Source organism: Pristis pectinata, chromosome 20 (assembly GCF_009764475.1).
Source record: "Pristis pectinata isolate sPriPec2 chromosome 20, sPriPec2.1.pri, whole genome shotgun sequence".
NCBI classification, from domain to species: domain Eukaryota; kingdom Metazoa; phylum Chordata; class Chondrichthyes; order Rhinopristiformes; family Pristidae; genus Pristis; species Pristis pectinata.
Window position 1 is genome coordinate 7,312,690 of NC_067424.1, and position 18,069 is coordinate 7,330,758.

General features: G+C 39.5%; 1 protein-coding gene across 4 annotated transcripts in view; it reads left to right on the forward strand.

Annotated features, from left to right (window-relative positions):
• Positions 1–12,752, forward strand: part of LOC127580720 (AMP deaminase 2-like) — a 126,596-nt gene extending 113,844 nt beyond the window's left edge. For all 4 annotated transcript variants that reach the window (XM_052034495.1, XM_052034493.1, XM_052034494.1 and 1 more), the window contains 2 exons: positions 1,079–1,189; positions 5,717–12,752. In XM_052034495.1, coding sequence (XP_051890455.1) covers positions 1,079–1,189; positions 5,717–5,917 — 312 coding nt within the window. In that variant the 3' untranslated portion in view covers positions 5,918–12,752. The remainder of the gene's footprint in view (positions 1–1,078; positions 1,190–5,716) is intronic.
• Positions 12,753–18,069: the final 5,317 nt, after the last annotated feature.

Genomic DNA, 18,069 nt, shown 5'->3' on the forward strand with positions numbered 1-18,069 from the left:
TGTTTTTAGCTTAGATTCACTGATTTTGGACTCTGTTTACCCAGTAGATTATTGTCACTCTCATTTAGTTCCATCCAGCTTCCACTGCAGATAGTGAGAATTAAATTGTCTCTTTGAATCTAGTTTGAGAAAATTACTTTTTTCCCCCCCCCCACAGGGTTCAGAGTTAGTTCAATATCCATTTCTATCATAATAATATGACCAAAGTGTATGTCAGTAACATATGTATTTCTAGATATAAATCATGTGCTTTTGTACTGATAAAAATTAATTTTTCATGGAATCAGTCTGAACATTGGCTGATAGGTGCCTGGATATAAGTAGAGGATCTTAAATGATTTAATGCTTACCCAATTAATCTACAGTTCTGTCATTTGAACACAGGAGCCAGTTTTAGAAATATAAACACAGAGAGCTAAGATATCCTGTAATGCAATCTAAAGTAACAAATCTGAAGAGCATCTTAAAATATATTTAAACAGAGCACTCACAGATCTCATTATAAAAATCCTATAAACACAGAAGCACTAAACTAACAAAATAGGTGGTGAGATACCACACTGCTTGAAGAATGTATAAATCAACTCGGAGCCTTTTTCCCTATCTTAAGATAATTGGGTTACAGGTTAGTTCATCCTTCATCAGCCATTTAGAATGTAACTTGCACTTCAGTGTCATTCAGCTGATTTTTATTTCACCATAAATTGTTCTTGGCCACGTGTCACTGCTGTGCACGCTCTAGAGAATGATTTTTCAGTTGTGCTGAATTGCAAAATCAAAATCCTGAGGATGTTCGAAATTTGAAATAAAAACAGAAAACACTAGAAATACTAAGCAGGGCAGGCAGCAAGGAAAGGGAAAATGTTGGTATTTCAGTTTGGCTACCTGGGTTCTGATGAAAGGTCATTGACGTAAAACGTTAACCTTCTTTCTCTCCACCTGAATACAGCTTGAACTATCAGGTATTTTCTGTTTTTGTAGTTTCCTTATTTTACATCCTTTGTACTTTGCTGGTCTATGTTTAAACTTGCAATTTAATGCACTACTGCTGATTTTAATGTATCTGCTTTTCCCTCAGGAGCCACTGATGGAAGAGTATAGCATAGCTGCCCAAGTATGGAAGTTGAGCTCCTGTGACATGTGCGAGCTGGCACGGAACAGTGTATCGATGAGTGGCTTCTCTCACAAGGTAACTGGCAATAAGATGCTGATTCACATTCAATAAGATTTTGCGGAGGTACTACAGGTTTGTTGAATCAGGTATCAGCTATTCCTGAGCCAGAAGATTGTGGCTTCATGTCCAACTGCAGCAGAGGGCCCGAGCTGAAAATTGATAGGGAATCCTATACCATTGGAGGTACCATGTTGCATGGACACTTTGCTCTAACTTCGATTATTTTTATATTTGTAATCTAATATAAATATTTTGGCATCCTGAATACATATTCCATATATAGAGATCGATCTGTAATCGTTACACTATATAACTATATGTTGCTTTGTAAGTGAACAAAGTGTGATCTAATTGCCCAATCACTAGAGCCACTGACAATGCAATCAATTTGTTTTAATTGCTCCTTTTGCACCTGGTTATCCATCCTTAGCTACACAGCTGTGGCCTAAATACAGTCCATGTCCATTCTCGCTTTATTGTTGATGAGTAGCTTCTCTCGCAAGCTAACTGGCAATGATGTGCTGGTTCACATGCAATAAGATTTTGCAGAGGTACTATGGGTTTGTTTAATCAGGTATCAGCTATTCCTGAGTCAGAAGGTTGTGGGTTCATGTCCAACTGCAGCAGAGGGCCCGAGCTGAAAATTCATAGGGACTCCTATACCATGTTTCAGATGAAACATGAAACTGACATCCTGCTTTCTATTTTAGGTAAGCAAGACCCAATCACACTATCTCAAAAAGAAACAGGCAAGCCTCCCCAGTGCCCTGGCCAATATTTATCTACAGTGTAACATTACTGAAATAAATTATATAGTCACTATTGCAGTGCTCTTTGTGGGACACATTGCACAAATTTACTGCTGCATTTCCCAAAAGAGTGACAAAACCTCAAAGGTTTTGGCTGTGATGGTGGGTGCACAATTGCTTTCAAAAATCCTGAAATCATGAGTGTTGCAATTCTTCCTTTGGCCATGATAAAAGTGGGGTCTGGTCCACGGAGGATGCTGCCTGATATGTTATCTCGCCAAATTGCTCAGCAACAGGAAGTGTGGTGACTTAGCTCTAACTTTGGCTATTTTTATATTTGAAAAGTAAGGTAATCATCTTGGCAGTCTGAATACGTATTCCACATATTGGCAGCGATCTGTAACCTTTACACTATCTAACTAAATTTTGCTTTGCAAATGGACAAAGTGTAACCTAATTGCCAACCCACCAGAGCTACTGACAATGTGATGCATTTGTTTTAATTGGTCCTTTTTGCACCTGGTTATCCATACCCAGCTACACAGCTATATCTTGACTACAGTCACTCCTTCAGTGCAATGCTCATTCTAGCATTATCATTGGGAGCTTACTGATTTAAAAATCCTGCTGCCTTATTTTCTGCGAAAATATACACCTTTGTCATGTTGGTATCTTCAATTTACTACTCTGTTTTAAATGGCAGATGTTTTCTGAACTTTTATAATTATCTGAGGGAATAATTCAGTTTTGCCTGAAAACTCATGTGATAACTTCCTCAGGGGAAACAAATCAACTCTCAAAGTCCTGATTACTTCCATTATGTGTTTCCTTTTAATGAGCTTAAGGTATTCACTTGGAAGCCACAATGTACATTTTGTAAAATTTCGAATGCAATGAATATTCCCTCTTCTATATTTTTGCTTTCTCTTAAAGATAATGTAAGCACAATATTAAAAAAAAACAAGAGCTTGAATAGTCCTGGCCATTTTTGTTACGCTAACTGATTGAAGATTATAAACTACAAAAATATTAGCTGCTAACAAAAGACTATCTTGTGATTAGATAATAATTGACTAACATGTTCTAGTACCTTTACCGTCACGAGGCATCGTGGAAGCAGAGCCTTTGATTTTCTTTAAGGCAGAGTAAGTAGATTCTTGATGTGCAAGGAGATGAGAGGTTACTGGGGCTAGGTGGAGTTGAGGTTACTATCAGGTCAGCCATGATAGTGAAGCAAGCTTGGGGGAGCCGAATAGCCCAATCTTGCTCCTAATTCGTGCATTTATATGCATAACATCTAAAGTTCTTTATGATGGAAACAATTTTTGGTAACTCAAATAGCAACAACTGGCTGAATAAGAATCTGATCCGATTGGTTGGTGTGGGATGGGGGTAGTGAAATGGTAAGAAATATTTCATGTACTTTGTCCCTATCACGATGTGCTAAGATGATTTGAGGAATGAGCTAATAACAGAAATAACTGACTCTGAGAATTAGATGCAACGTCGTCGTCGTCATGGCTGTCCCTCGAGGTTGAGGATGATGGCCTCCGTTCCGTTGATCTACAGAGCGAAGACGCCTGTGCGTGTATTTGTTTAACGTGTACTTGATGTTGCACTACGAAAAGCACACGATACTTCACAAATCAACCAACTGATTCCAATGGCATGGAAACCACGACGATTGGAGCTGATGGATTTGTTGCAGCCTTCATCCGCCTTCACAGCCATTGAGTTCGAAGTGACTTCGTCCACCTGTTCCACCGCTGAAGTCTTGGTTGGGTTGTTCTTTGTCAGGGACCTCACCATCAACCTTACCACCATGGGTGACCCTACCAGGAGCATAGATCCAGACGATATCGCTCTCGGGATCTCAGGACCACACAAGCTTCTCCGCCACGACAAGGTGACAATCCACAGAGAAGTAGATGCAACACCTTATATTCAGTCTGCAAGTATGACCCTGAACTTCACTGGAAGAATCGAGGATTCAAATAACAGAGGTCAGAATGGGAAATTGATCAGCAAATGGTCAGAAACTCAGGATCATACATGTAGGCTGAATGAAGATATTCCTCAGAGCTGTCATCCAATTCACATTTGCTTTCCTCACTGAAGAGGAAACATCATGAGGATCAAGTAGGAAGAAATTTAAATAAATCAGTTACCTACGAAGTGTGTTTGGAACCCTAAACAGTGGGAAAGGAGGCAGTAAAAGAGTTGGGAGCTGCAATTAATTCTCAGTCAGTAACTTCTATTATTTATCCATTTCTAGCCTCGGGTGTTTAGTTAGGAATGAAAGATGCAGTTCAGATGAAGTTAGAGTTGTCAAATTAGCATCCAATAATAGAATCAGTTGTTCAAAATTACTTTGCCAGCTGATCCCCAGTAAATGAGGAATTGGCAGCTTAATTGTAACAAAAATCAGCAATGAAACTCTTTCCTCTGGGTCAGAGGGTGTCAATAGATTCAAGCTTCACATCACAATTTGAGCACAAGCTGGCAGTTCAGTTAAGAAGCAAGTGAACGGTAAATCTATTGAACAGACTCGCTGAAGAGAGTCGGTAGAAGCAGATAGTGTTGATTAGAACGAGGGAAAATTAGATTATTTCAAGAAATAATAGACTAGAATTTTCTCTCAAAGTAAGAGTTAATAAAATGTCCAGTTAATTACATGCAAAGGACATTGGTGAGGAATAATTGTACAGTTAATTGGGAGTATCCAAAAGCTGATGTCTGAGCTGTGTCCCTTTGCTGTTCTTTGCTAAAATGACTTCATACTGTCTACCTTGTGATTGACCTGCATTAAATGTCATGAAATTGATGCAGTTAACCACTAAATAAGAACTAACCTTCAGCAGATACTCGGGTTCAGTAACTATGTGACAATCATACATATAGTTAGCTTCATTCTTGATAAAGGTAGCTCTTCATTTGTAGTAACCCAGTTTGCTACACCAGTTGCAGGATATTTGCCACTACCCAGTGGACATCTGTGAACTTGGGGGAGTTAAATACTGATCAAAGAGCTTTCTGAAATGCCTAGCATAGTCGCAGTCTGTTCAGTGTGTTTATCCATGGAATGGCTGGATAAACCTATTCAAACGTGATCATTTGGGATTCATGGGAAACTGTGGAACTTAAGGATGGTACAATTCTTACGGGTTATCAGTTAAAAATGTGGGATCTTATTCCCTAAGGTTCTAAATTTCGAGGGACTTATTTAAAAAAAAGCCATTTGTTTTTTTCATCTTTGTCTTTTCCTGTTCTTTCTATTTGCCTTTCTGTACCTAACTTAACATTGAATTTACTTCCTTCGTCACCATCCTTCTCAGCAGTCCCTGTGCTTTTCCCCAGTCTCTAATTATAGCAGAATCAGGTTTAATATCTCTGACATATGTCGTGAAATGTGTTGTTTTGTGGCAGCAGTACAGTGCAAGATATAAATTACTATAAGTTACAAAATAAAAAGTGCAAAGGAGGAATAACGAGGTAGTGTCCATGGACCGTTCAGAAATCTGATGGCGGAGGGGAAGAAGTTGTTCCTGAAATGTTGCATGTCAATCTTCAGGCTCCTGTACCACCTCCCCGATGGTAGTAACGCGAAGAGGGCATGTCCTGGACGGGTGAGGGTCCTTAGTGATGGATGCTGCTGCCTTGAGGTATTGCCTCTTGGAGATATGATATCTTGAAACGGATATTATATCTGATTATGTTTGCCTCTCCTACTTCAAAACTAATCAAAACTGCTAATACTAGAATTAAGCCTGAAATAATTCTTTTTACATTGTAGATAAAGAGTTACTGGCTTGGACCGAACTATCAGAAGGAGAGCATAGAGGGCAACGATATCCGTCGTACCAATGTTCCAGATATCCGGGTTGGTTACCGCTATGAAACACTGTGTGAAGAGCTGAACTTGATCACACAGGCATTAATCACTGCAGAACGATGGGAGAATGAAGCCATAAACATGACTCCGGTGTCCGAATAATGATAAGCTGCTATTATAATAGGTGAATGGTGGCCTTCACATGGAAGGGCAGTTGTTTAAAACATTTTAACTAAGATTATCTGTAGATTGCTAGAGTATCTGACTATGTTTACCCTCACTGTATCATTAATTATTATTACTTGGAACTTATGAAATTGAAACTATTTGGAAAGTTAACCATCTGGTATACACACAATAGTTTCTACCTTGCATTATGCTTGTTTTTATAGTAATGTGTGAATGATTTAAGTATAGTTGATTACTCTTTTGGACAACCTCTTTGACTGAATGTCAGAGCTATCCAGGGTGGGTGGGTAACATACACACCACACTATTTTTGTCGTGACTGTGACCGTGATGATTCTTTTGGCTTGCCCCCAAAAGATCTACCTCTCTGCATTCCAAGAGATGCTTTGGTTGCGCAGGAGCACCCGACTTTATGACCATTAAATAATTTCTGGATAGTACTAAAAGTGAAGTAGCACCAGTAAGCATGTTAGGCATTCCCACAAGCATGATGTGACTTGGATATTTAGAAACTGAATAGGTTTTTTGGTTAGTGATGTGCATAGTGAGCACCCCAATTATATATGTTTACTGTTAAATAGGGGTGACCTCATGAGTGTTGTAAGCAATCATTTATTTTTAACTTTCTGTCCATTCTGGTGATAATTCCACCCTTGGCTTATTGTTTGTGCATTGGAGTAAGGTGTGTAATCCACACCTCAGTCCAGTAATTAGGAGCACATTATTTACAATGACTGTTCACTTCTGTACTAAAGAATTGCTGTATTGTCAGAGATGACATTGTTCCACCTGAGTTTAACTTGTGTTCCAAAGGGCATAAAGGATAACAACGTTATGTCCTCAAACTTCTCTAATATTCATCCTGGAAAACAAAACTGTTGAAAGGAGATTAACTAGTAATTTATCTCATTGTTATTAATGATTCCTTACTGTGCTTAATTTGGCTGGTGTTTATGCCTTGTAGACGAACACTGATTTAAATTTCAAAAGTTACCAATGACCTATAAAGTGCTCTGGGACATCCCGACAGCTTGAAATATTTTTAAGTTTTATCTTTGACCCTATCTCATTTTTAATGAGTATCAGACTTTTAGAAGGAGAGACTAGATCTAATTAATCAATTAATTTTTCTTATGGTTTTCTATATCCAGTCCAGGGTAGAACTAACGTGGAACTCGTCAATCCATGACCTTAATGAGCTTCCAGCAACTCCATCAGAATTTAAGAAGTAGGAGCAGGAGTAGGCCATCTGGCCTGTCCAAGCTCATGAACGTTAGACAGTTGCATTCAATATTAGTCGCAGACTGAGGTCGTTTGCAGTATGTGCATTAATAAATGATGCAGATTTCTTTTTTTAAAAAAATAAGTCCAGTTTTGAGTTTTTAATTCATTTGTGTTTTAGTTATAGTTATTTGTAGGCTCTCTTAAATATGTTGGAAAATTGCCTGGTGTTATTGTTGAAGATGCTTTTAATGGACTGCTGTTCAGTATTTGAGCCCAGAATCCTGTTCCCTGATAGCCTTGCAAAGGTCCATGTCCGTAGTTTGGTTTTAGAAAATGTCAGTAGGTTTGCACTGTTGACTTGACAGCTTTGCTCCTCGTACAGTAGATGATTACTAACCAGAGCACTGGGACAGTGGCTATGAAACAGTCTCTTTTTGCTCTCTGATGAAATACTGCCACTGCACCAGAGTAATTTCCTGGTAAACAATGATGTGTCCCTTGATTCCATCCCCAAACCATTAACAGTACCTCAGGATGTATGTCATAATCACCTTGTTACACAGCAAAAATGTACATTCCCAGATACCAGGTCAGGCAGAGATGCTGTCATATGAAGTTTGCATGCAGCCATGTTGAATGATGATCTTGTCTGAAATACCTGTGAGGCTGAAGTTGAGGCAGCAATCATGCATGGATTCCATGTTCGCATGTTTTCCCTTCAATCCTTTTTATTATTGTGTTGCTTTAAGTCTGAGGTCAAATATTTTTCTGGGATTATCATTTTTCTAAGAAGTGAATTAGGTATAGTCTAATTTTTAATTGTTTCTCAACTCAAATGTTGCAATGAAACTAGTCTAAAATTTGCTTAGGGTGCAAATTAGGGTATTAGTGGAAATGGCATATATGGTGCTTTTCTGCACGTGCAGTCTCATTCTTTTCCGGAGTCATGGATAGTTTTTGAATCAAATCTTGCTAATTGATTAAAATACAAGAGAAAAACCTAGCATGCAACAAACAGTAATAACTATTAAAAACAGTTAGTACTGACAAACTCCTATGCATGGATGGGTTCAGTTACTGAGTCTTTACTCTGGTAGAGAACATCAGAACCTCCATTATTATTTATGTAACTCAAATGAATTTTCTATTACCTATGGATAAAGTACTCCTTAATGGATATCCGTGGAATCTGTCATCAAAGGAAGGAAAAAAAACAATTTTCTGTGTGGGTCTCAATGCTGCTGCACTGAGATTAGGCTATAAAAGCAAATTTAAGTTAAATAACAACTCCTTCAGGCTATTAATTCATGGTGCAAAACTAGCTTTTATTATTTAAAATTAAACCTATACCTTAGAGTGTTTCACTATGTTGGAGAGAGATAACATGACTTTATTATCGTTGAACTCAACTGGTGTGATTTAAATACCTGTGCAGCTTTGCAGTAACTGACTACTTGATGGTTGTAATTGGCACTTTTGTGTCAGTGCACCTGAAGTGTGTCCTATTGCTTGAAAGAAAGTTAGTCAGATCTGTGTTAGTCAAACATGGATTTTTGAGTGTTTACAAGAAATTACTTCAGGATGAAGCACTAGCCAATGTGAGTCAATATTCAGTTTACAATCAGTAAACCAACCTGACAGTGATGTTATAGTAGTGGACTTATGATTAACTGAATCCGATCTATTTTGATCAGTAATGATTAGAAATAGAAAAAGTTCTTGTGTTTTGTTGCTGACTCCAAACATACTGTATCAGGCAAAGTGCAACATGTACCTCAGGGCATGGGCAACAATCATGACTTTGGCCAGGCAAAGCAGGTAGTTTAGTGCGAAGGTGGGATTGAGTGAGGTGGCTCATGTGAGGGCAGTAAGCGAGTATGGGCACAGACTCTGTGGCCTGACTGAACAATTTTCTTTGTGCATTTGAACTAGTTCTAAAATGATTGAATTTTGCACTTTCAATATTGTTCAAGATTTCTGTCGTACATCCCAACTAGTTCACTTTAAATAAACCAAACTTTAGGTGCCCTGCACGATTCACCAATATTGAGGGTATCCTACTCGATAATTAACAAATCTGAAGCCCAACCTCCTTGGATTTTTTTCTCCATGGTATCTAATTTTATCCTGAGCATAAACATTGAAAGTGTTCTTTTTGTAAAATATCTGTGTGCACAGCGTGTTTTGAGATTTAAATGGGAGCTGTCAATGGCAGAGATTGTTATTTAGTTCCATTGCAATGGTTTAAGAATCTAGCGGTACGTATATTACCACAGGCTATTCCCATGTAGGCCTAGAAATACTTTCACTGTAGGAAACTCCCATTATAATATGTAAGCCTATAGGCTGATTGACTACATGTAATCATATCTATTAAGATTTATTAGAGGTTGGTGTATAGCATGTGCTTCTTGTAATTGTCATAGTTCCACTTTGCACTTTCTAAATAACATTCCTATTGTTAGAAACAAAGGCAATGCCACAGGTCACCTAGAAATATTGCAATAATCTGGAAGAACTTAAAATTAATTAGTGAGTGGCTATCTAATGAAGCAAATGTTGGTCACATTTCTACTTGGAAAATCAAACTCCTTTTTGTTGAAATCAGGATAGTCAAGTTAGCTCTTCCACATTATAAGCAGATACTGCATGTTGGATTGGATAACCTTTTCAAATCACTAATATTTTGAGTGTGATCCTTATCAAAACATTTTTGTTTCTATGTCAGAATTACTGCTTTGAAGGTTATCTCCAGACTGTGGATAACACAGTGACTTGGTTTGGGTAATGTCTGACTTGTTGTGGACAAGTAGGAAAATGTGAATTAATGGTGAGTTATGAACATCCATGCTGAAGAACTGAAGCTCTAGTTTTCAGCTGATCCAGAGCTGAGGAGCTCCCAGTGAAGGTAAACTCAAGGGTTCAGAATCTTGTACATTTCTATTCTGAGTTGGGCATCCCATTTCCAGACATGCACATAACCTATTTTGATGCTTCATGGAGCATTGGATTGTTAGAGATCCCTTCATCTTCCAGGTTGTTCCATCAAATGTTACACGCATTCTAAATTTAACATTTCTGGCTTGTGATTAATGATAGATGTTAATCTCCGTATGTACTTAGCGCACAAGAAAACAACCATCCTTCACCTCTTCAGTAAGTTTTGTATTGTCAGATTTGCTTAATGAGTCTCAGCTCATCCTTACCCCATTTCCTGTTGAAGATCAAAATGTGAATAGGTTTTGTAAATGCCCAGAGGAGAGGGACAAACCTACAGATATCGACACGGTAGTTGGCTCGAAATTCATTTACTCGACACCATCCTACTCTGCTTCTGAAGTTTGGTTCCCTTGAATTCGATGGAACCAGCCATTACCCAAAGCGTTACCCAAATGGGGATGAGTTTCTAAGCAATTATTCCTTTTGTTGTTTACCTAATGATCAACTGAATATCTAAAACAGTTGCTTGTACTTTCATAAGCATCCCTAGTTACACTGGAGAGAAACTATATATAGTTTACTGTCAGCTGCATATAGTCAATAGTGATGTTTATATACAGTATTTCTTTTGTTTATAAAATGTGAAAACCCTTTGGTAAAGTTATCTCTCTAACCAAGGATGTTTACAAAGCAAAGAAGTCTGTCATCAATCACAATATTCAACTATAGTAGAGATATATAGTCGACATCTGTTTTTGTTGAACACTGCCAGTGTTATTTCCACAAACCTGTCATACTCTATAATCCACTTTACTCAATGTATGAAACAGTTATGGACTTTCTGAATTAAGTTATCTGTTTTATAAGTTGGTGATCTCTCTTGAAGCTATGATAGTAGCTCCATGTGTAGATTGTATCAGAAACATTAAGTTCCTTCTGCCGCCATTATTTAGATTGTGCTTAATTGCTTTCTCTGCCGTTGAAGTACTTCATAACTTGCTGAAAATTGTGAGCTGTATGGAGGTCTTGAGTGGTTAAGAGGTGTGATTGGGACTTGATATTTGTGTTTTCACCTGGAACACAGTTATCGCCAATGCAGCCTGAAGCAGGTCAAGTATCATGCCAGTAGCTCACACCCAATTTTTGAAACTTTGCACTCACTGGGTTTGTATCCAAAAGTAATATGTGATTTTTATGTGATGACAGAGGGGTGGCAGAATAAGGAATGGTTTTTAATACTCAATGTAGATTACATGACACTGTTAAGAGGTTTTACTTTTTTAAAAACAAAAAAAAAGCTCTGGTGTTTATTAAGTACTTCTTGGAAAGCACTGGACTAGTGGTTGTATTGTTGCAAAGTGCCGGTCTCATTCGCAGCCTGCCTCATTAGTTACTGTTCTCTACAGACACTAAAGCGCATGGGGCTTAGTGCTTACTCACACTTGTAAGGATTATGCTCCGTATTACTCATTCCTGCTATGGCAGACACACTGGCCTGTCATTTGCCACCTTTCACAATTAGTTAAATCAAAGGGAAATTGATGGGCATGTGTGAGAGAGAATAAGTTGCAGGGATACAGGGAAATGAAGGAGATGGGGTAATGGGATTGCTCCCCTGGGAGCTGGCATGGATCTGAAGGATTGAGTAGCCTGCTTTTATATCTTTATAAGAGAAGTGTGTATCTTGCTTGTGTTTTTGTTGCTGGAAGTTGATCTTTTGCTTGACTATCAATAAGTGCTGATTTACACGCAAAAATATTCAGACCAAATGTGAATGAAAAGCAAATCTTTATAATTTGGATTTACCATATTACATCAAATTGACTTTTTCTTTAAATGTAGAAATGCATCCACAAAGGTTTTGATGGTACTTGAAACTTGTTCACAAATGTAATAATCTTGCAGATTGGTAACCATCTATCCTGCAGCAAGGAAAAAGGTGGCACTAGATTGTAAAAGTCCACAGTTTAGGACCTGAAGTTAAACACGTATCATTGTCATGGAATGTTTGAAGCATGCTTGAATTACTAGGTTTGAGTAGTGTGTGGTTCAAACAATGGGGAAATTTTCTTTGATTTCAGATCCTAACATTTGGCTTTGCTAGTAGCAGATTTAACCAAATAAAGAGTGCTGATCTGTTAATCATTTGCCTTCCCTAGCTGTTCTGGCCTCTGTGCAATTTCAGTATGGTTGCCTCATAACAGCCTTCTAAGGCGGCCAGGCTACCCACTTGTTTGAAACCGCTTCAGTGTGAAGGCACACCTTCTCAGATTGTCCCTTGGGATTGAGATTCCACTCCACTTCTGTGGGTTCTGGGGTGGCTAATGAGGTCAATATAGGAATCCCAGACTCTTCCACGGGGGGGAAGGAGGTGGTGGATGGGGTGGGTGGAGCTAGGAAGGGGCACTAAGTGGTAGCAACAGCACATCTGTATGTTACAGGTCGTTTTGACGTTATGCAGCTATTGTATAACATTATGGTAAATGAGGATTTCTCTAATTTGTTTAATTACTGGATATCATCTGTTGTTTGAGTGTATTAAATGCCACCTTTGCACTGTGATTGCTTGTTAATTCTGTTCATGGAGATTGCTGAAAAAAAATGTAATTATGCTAAAGTATTGCAATAAAATTATTGAAAAATTGTGACGTTCTGCTGTTTTGTAGATGACTTGTGCGACTGGGAATAAAACCTTCCCTCTCCTTGTGGTGTGTGTGTGTTTAATTGGTTTGGTTGGTTTAAAATAATAAAGAATGATTCACCTGCACCAATAAAAAAGCTGTTGGTTTACAGCAGTGAATGCAGTTTGGTATTTTAACAAATGTGCTTTATTGGTTAAAAATGCTTTGGGATATCTTGTTGCTCATGGTGCCTTTGGGAAGAGTGAACATTACATGATAACATTCTTCATTAAGATACAGAATGGAGTAGCAGAATTGGAAACCAGTGTCCTGAACAAAGTAAACTATAAAAGTATGAGGTGTGAGTTGCTGACAATAGATTGGGAACTTTACTAAATGAGTAGATGGTGGATAGGTAACGGATAATATTTCATGAACGTATACATTAATTCCAACAACTATTCATTCCTCACTGGCTCAAAAAAGAGTCAGCAAAGAGAGCTCAACCATGGCTAACAAAGGACATTTGAGATAGTATTAGATCCAAAGGGGAGGTGTGTAAAATTTGCAAGAAAAAAAGCAGCAGCCCGACAACTGGAAGCAGTGTGGAATTCAGCAAAGGAGGGCAATAATATTAAGGGGGGTGGGGAAGACAGAATATGAGAGTGTTCTTGCAGGGAACATAAAAACTGCCCATAAAAGCTTTGATTAATACGTCAAGAGAAAAAGTCAGTGAAGACAAATGGGTCACCGACGGCCAGAATGGGGAAATCGTAATTGGAAACACAAATATCAGAACGAGTGAATGCATGCTTTGGTTGTGTCTTCACAAAGGAGAGCACAAATAACTTGCCAGGTAGCCGGCAGCTTGTTATCCTCTCCTAACTCTGGCTCACAAGCACATATTACTCAACCAATATGTGAACTTCACAATAACACTTTATTGCATTTAATTAACTGGGTAACATTTGTATTTGAAGCAAAAACAAACTGCTGGATGAACTCAGCAGGTCAGGCAGCATCTGTGGAGACAAAGGGACGGTCGAGACCCTTCATCAGGACTGAGGGTGTAGAGGGAAGATGACCATTATGTAGAAGTGAGAGGGAGGAGTGAGGCAGGAAGGCTGGTGGGTGATAGGTGGAACCAGATAAGGGAGGGATGGTAGGCAGATAGAACCAGGATCGTGTGTCCAGGTAACGGGGGGCACGAGGTCAAGGGGTGGAACAGGTAAACAAAGGGAGAGAGATCCTGGGAGAACTGGTGGGAGTGGGAAAGGAACACAGCAGGAGTGGGTTACTTGCAACAGAAAAACTCTAAGTTCATTATTCCTGCCATTAGACTATCATTAGGCTGTAGGCTACCCAAGCTGAACATGTTCTCGTGTCTACGTTTATGTTTGACTTGTGGTTGGTTTTGCCAGGACATCCTTAGGGCACCAGGTAACGTTGGTGGTGTGCAGAGAGCTGAGAAACCATTTGGAATTTCTACCTAAAGGTGGCTTTATCCAAGCACACTCCAGCTTAAGTTTTCAACTCAAATTTCTGCCAAGGTAAGTCTTTGTCACACGAGTGAACACAGCTGGCCCAGCAGCTGGTTAAAAGTAACCATACCGGAGGGGATGCAAATTCAACACTGACAAAAGTTTTGGAGAAGTGCCATAAACTTGTGTTTATGTAGTTCTTCAGGCATAATACATATACTGAGGCACCTCCTGGAAGAAAAGATCAGTGCATTAAAAAGTAAAGAAGCAGATGCAGTGTCATGGTATTGGGCATTTAACAGCTGTAGTCAAAAGTCTGTCCAGAAAGGTGGGTTTTAAACAAAAATGGTGCTCTGGATAAGTTTGAAGAGAAGCTGAAGACAAATGGGGTCAGGGGCAGATTGAAAGGCAAAGGACTGAAGTGGATAGGGTAATAATGAAGGTATATGGTGAGCTTTATTGGTCAGGGCATCGAATATAAAAGTTGGGAAATCATGTTGCAGCTGTAGAAAACTTTGGTTAGGCTGCATTTGGAATACTGTGTGCAGTTCTGGCTGCCCCAATTCAGGAAGGATGTGGAGACTTTGGAGAGGGTGGAGAAGAGGTTCACCAGAACGTTGCCTGGATTGGAAAGTATTAGCTATAAGGAGAGGTTGGACAAACTTCTTTTCTTGGGAGGGTCAGAGGCTGAGGATCAACCTGATAGAAGTTTATAAAATTATGAGAGGCTAGACAGTGTAGATAGAGTCCTTTTCCCAGGATGGAATTGTCAAATACTAGAGGGCATAGGTTTATGGTGAGGGGGGAAAGTTTTATTTTTACACAGAGAGTGGTGGGTGCCTGGAACAGGCTGCCAGGCATGGTGGTGGAAGCAGATACAGTAGCAATGTTTAAGAGGCAATTAAACAGGCACACAAACAGGGAAAGGAAGGACATAGACCATGTGCAGATGGGATTATTTTAATTTAGCATCATGGTCAGCACAGACGTGGTGGGCCGAAGGGCCTGTATCCGTGCTGTACTGTTCAATGTTCTACGTTAGAAAACCAAGAGTCTAGAGAGGGGGAGGAAATCAAGGAAATCACTATTAGTAAAGGAATGTTGCTAGGGAAATTAATAAACCTGTTGTCAGAAGGGTCTGATGGAGGGTCAAGCTGAAATGTTTTTTTTCTCTTTCCAGAGTTGCTGCCTGACCTGCTAATTGTTTCCAGCATTTTTTTTATTTTTATTTCAGATTTTCAGCATCTGTAGCTTTTTTAAAAAAAAGGTATACAGTACAAGGCCAGCCTGCTTAATCTTTCCTCACACAACGAACCCCCAATTCAAGGAATCAATCTGATGAGCCATTGCTGCACTTTTATTGCAAGTATTTCCTTCCTTAGGTAAGCAAACCAGATCTGTACACAATATTCCAAGTGCTGATACACCAGGGCAAGTCACCTCTTGTACTCGGATCCTCCTGCAATAAAGGCCAACACACTGTTTCCTTTCTTAATTCCTTTCTATGTCTGTAGGTTAACTTTAATTCGTGTTGTAGGGGAAAGATATAACAGAAAGGGTTAATATACAATAGCCGTATATATTTGCAGTTCTTACTTGGCTTTACACGGATGACAGTCTCTGAAAATTGTATTAGCAGAACTCACCTTGGAAACAATAATGAACAGTAAGACCTTAGCAGCACGGTAGTGTAGCGGTTAGCATAACGCTACTACTGCGCCAGCGACCCAGGTTCAATTCCTGCCACTGTCTGTAAGGAGCTTGTACGTTCTCCCCGTGTGTCTGCGTAGGTTTCCTCCCACATTCCAAAGACGTACGGTTTAGGAGCTGTGGGCGTGCTATGTTGGCACCGGAAGCGTGGCGACACTTGCGGGCTGCCCCCAGAACATTCTCAGCAATGCAAAAAGACGCATCTCACTGAGTGTTTCGATGTACACGTGACTAATAAATAAATGTATCTTATAATAACATCTTCACCAGGCTTGGCTCTCTAGAGGAATATAATCAAAGAAGGTTACAGCCAGGGTTATTTTCAGAGTAACCAGAGAATCTTGGTTACAGCAAAAAATAATCCAAGTTGTGAGTTATCAGGTTAGCTGCCGGGGTAGAGAATTCTGTCAGCTACAAGCTCTCTCGAGGATGATTTCCCATATTGCAGTAAGACAAGGGAGTATCTCTGGCTCATGAATAGTCCCATCATCACAGACCACTGCAAGCTTTGGATTAATGTAATTAGAGATATCAGAGATAGAATTGACAACTATTTCTCCATAGTAAGGGCATGGGTCAGAACAACATTACTGAGGGGTAAGGCTTATTCAGAAAAAAACCTGGAAAAGGAGGGGGTGGGGAAAGAGGGTGTGGATTCTTTCCTTGAACTGATCACGTTGGGAGAATGATGATCACACGGTTATTTCCACCTACTTGACTCAGTGCTGATTACTGAATGTCTGTATGATGGTTGAAGATGCTATTCCTTATTTCCACATGTTTATAAGAATGCCATTCTTGGTGCAATCAGAGGGAAGGTGTGGACTGTGTCTCATACAGTGACCAGCACCCCCTCCCTCCTGCTGGTGTTGGATCCATGAAAATAAATTTACTTCTGCCTGGCCTGAGAATACAATGTGTGAGTGATTCTTTTGTTGTACAAGCACAGAAAAATAAACCTGAGGAGTTTCTACTGTTTTATTTTTGTTAGCATGCCAGACTCTGAGGAGTTACTTTGCTGCAGGTTTCTCCTGTTACTTCACAGAGTGTTTATATTTGGCGATGTGCATGCCAAGTTTACTTAGCCCCGGGGTAGTTTGGACCTGTCTTTACTTGTGCTAAAGATTCTGGTCACGGTTATCAACTGGGATACTGCTGTAAATTCCAAGCAAAATTAAACCCAAGTCTAATGTTATTCTGTGAGTGCAAACTTACTGAGTTGCTAGCCTTGTGTAAATTAGCCATCCAGACGTGGGAACAGAGCGTTTGTTAAAATCTCAGCCTGCAACTTTATACTTACCAGTATGCTTTCTAATACCAACTTGCGTTAGGCAAAATAATAGAACATTAGAGGTGATAGTAACTCTAGCTCCTTCCTGTCATTTACTGAAACTTATAGATTCTACGGACAATCACCAACCCAGTTCTAGATTCAGTCGAGCTTCCTGGGGACAACATGATTTTACTTCCATTATGATATAAATCCACAATAAAAATAGAATTATACACTCACTGCTGGTTCTGTTTTTAATGGAGCTGTGGCCAAACCTGGCAGAATCAAAGCAAATTATCCAACAGTACAGAACCTAAGAACTTTTGTATTCCTGTAGCACTTCTTCTGACCTCTGAATATAAAAAATAAGAACAGAGGTAGGCTATTCAACACAATCATGGGTGGTCATCCACTTCTGTACTCTGTTCCCACCTTCTCCCCACACTCCTTGATCCCTCTGGCATTAATAGATCCACCTCCGTCTTGAATATATTGAATGATTCACTGTCTTCAGTGGTAGAGAATTCCACAGGTTCACCACTCCCTGGGTGAAGAATGTTAACCTGATCTTAGTTCTAAATGGCATACCCTGTATTCCAAGGCTGGAACGGTGGTTCTGGACTCTCCAGCACATCCTTCCCGGATCAAGACTATCGACTCCCGTTCAAGTCTTGGAGACACAAGGGAGACTGCAGATGCTGGAATCTGGAGCAACACACAAAATGCTGGGGGAACTCAACAGGTCAGGCAGCATCTGTGGAAGGAAATGGACAGTTGACCCTTCATCTCCAGTCCAGATGTTGACTGTCCATTTCCATGAGACCATAAGACATAGGAGCAGAATTAGGCCATTCAGCTCATCGAGTCTGCTCTGGC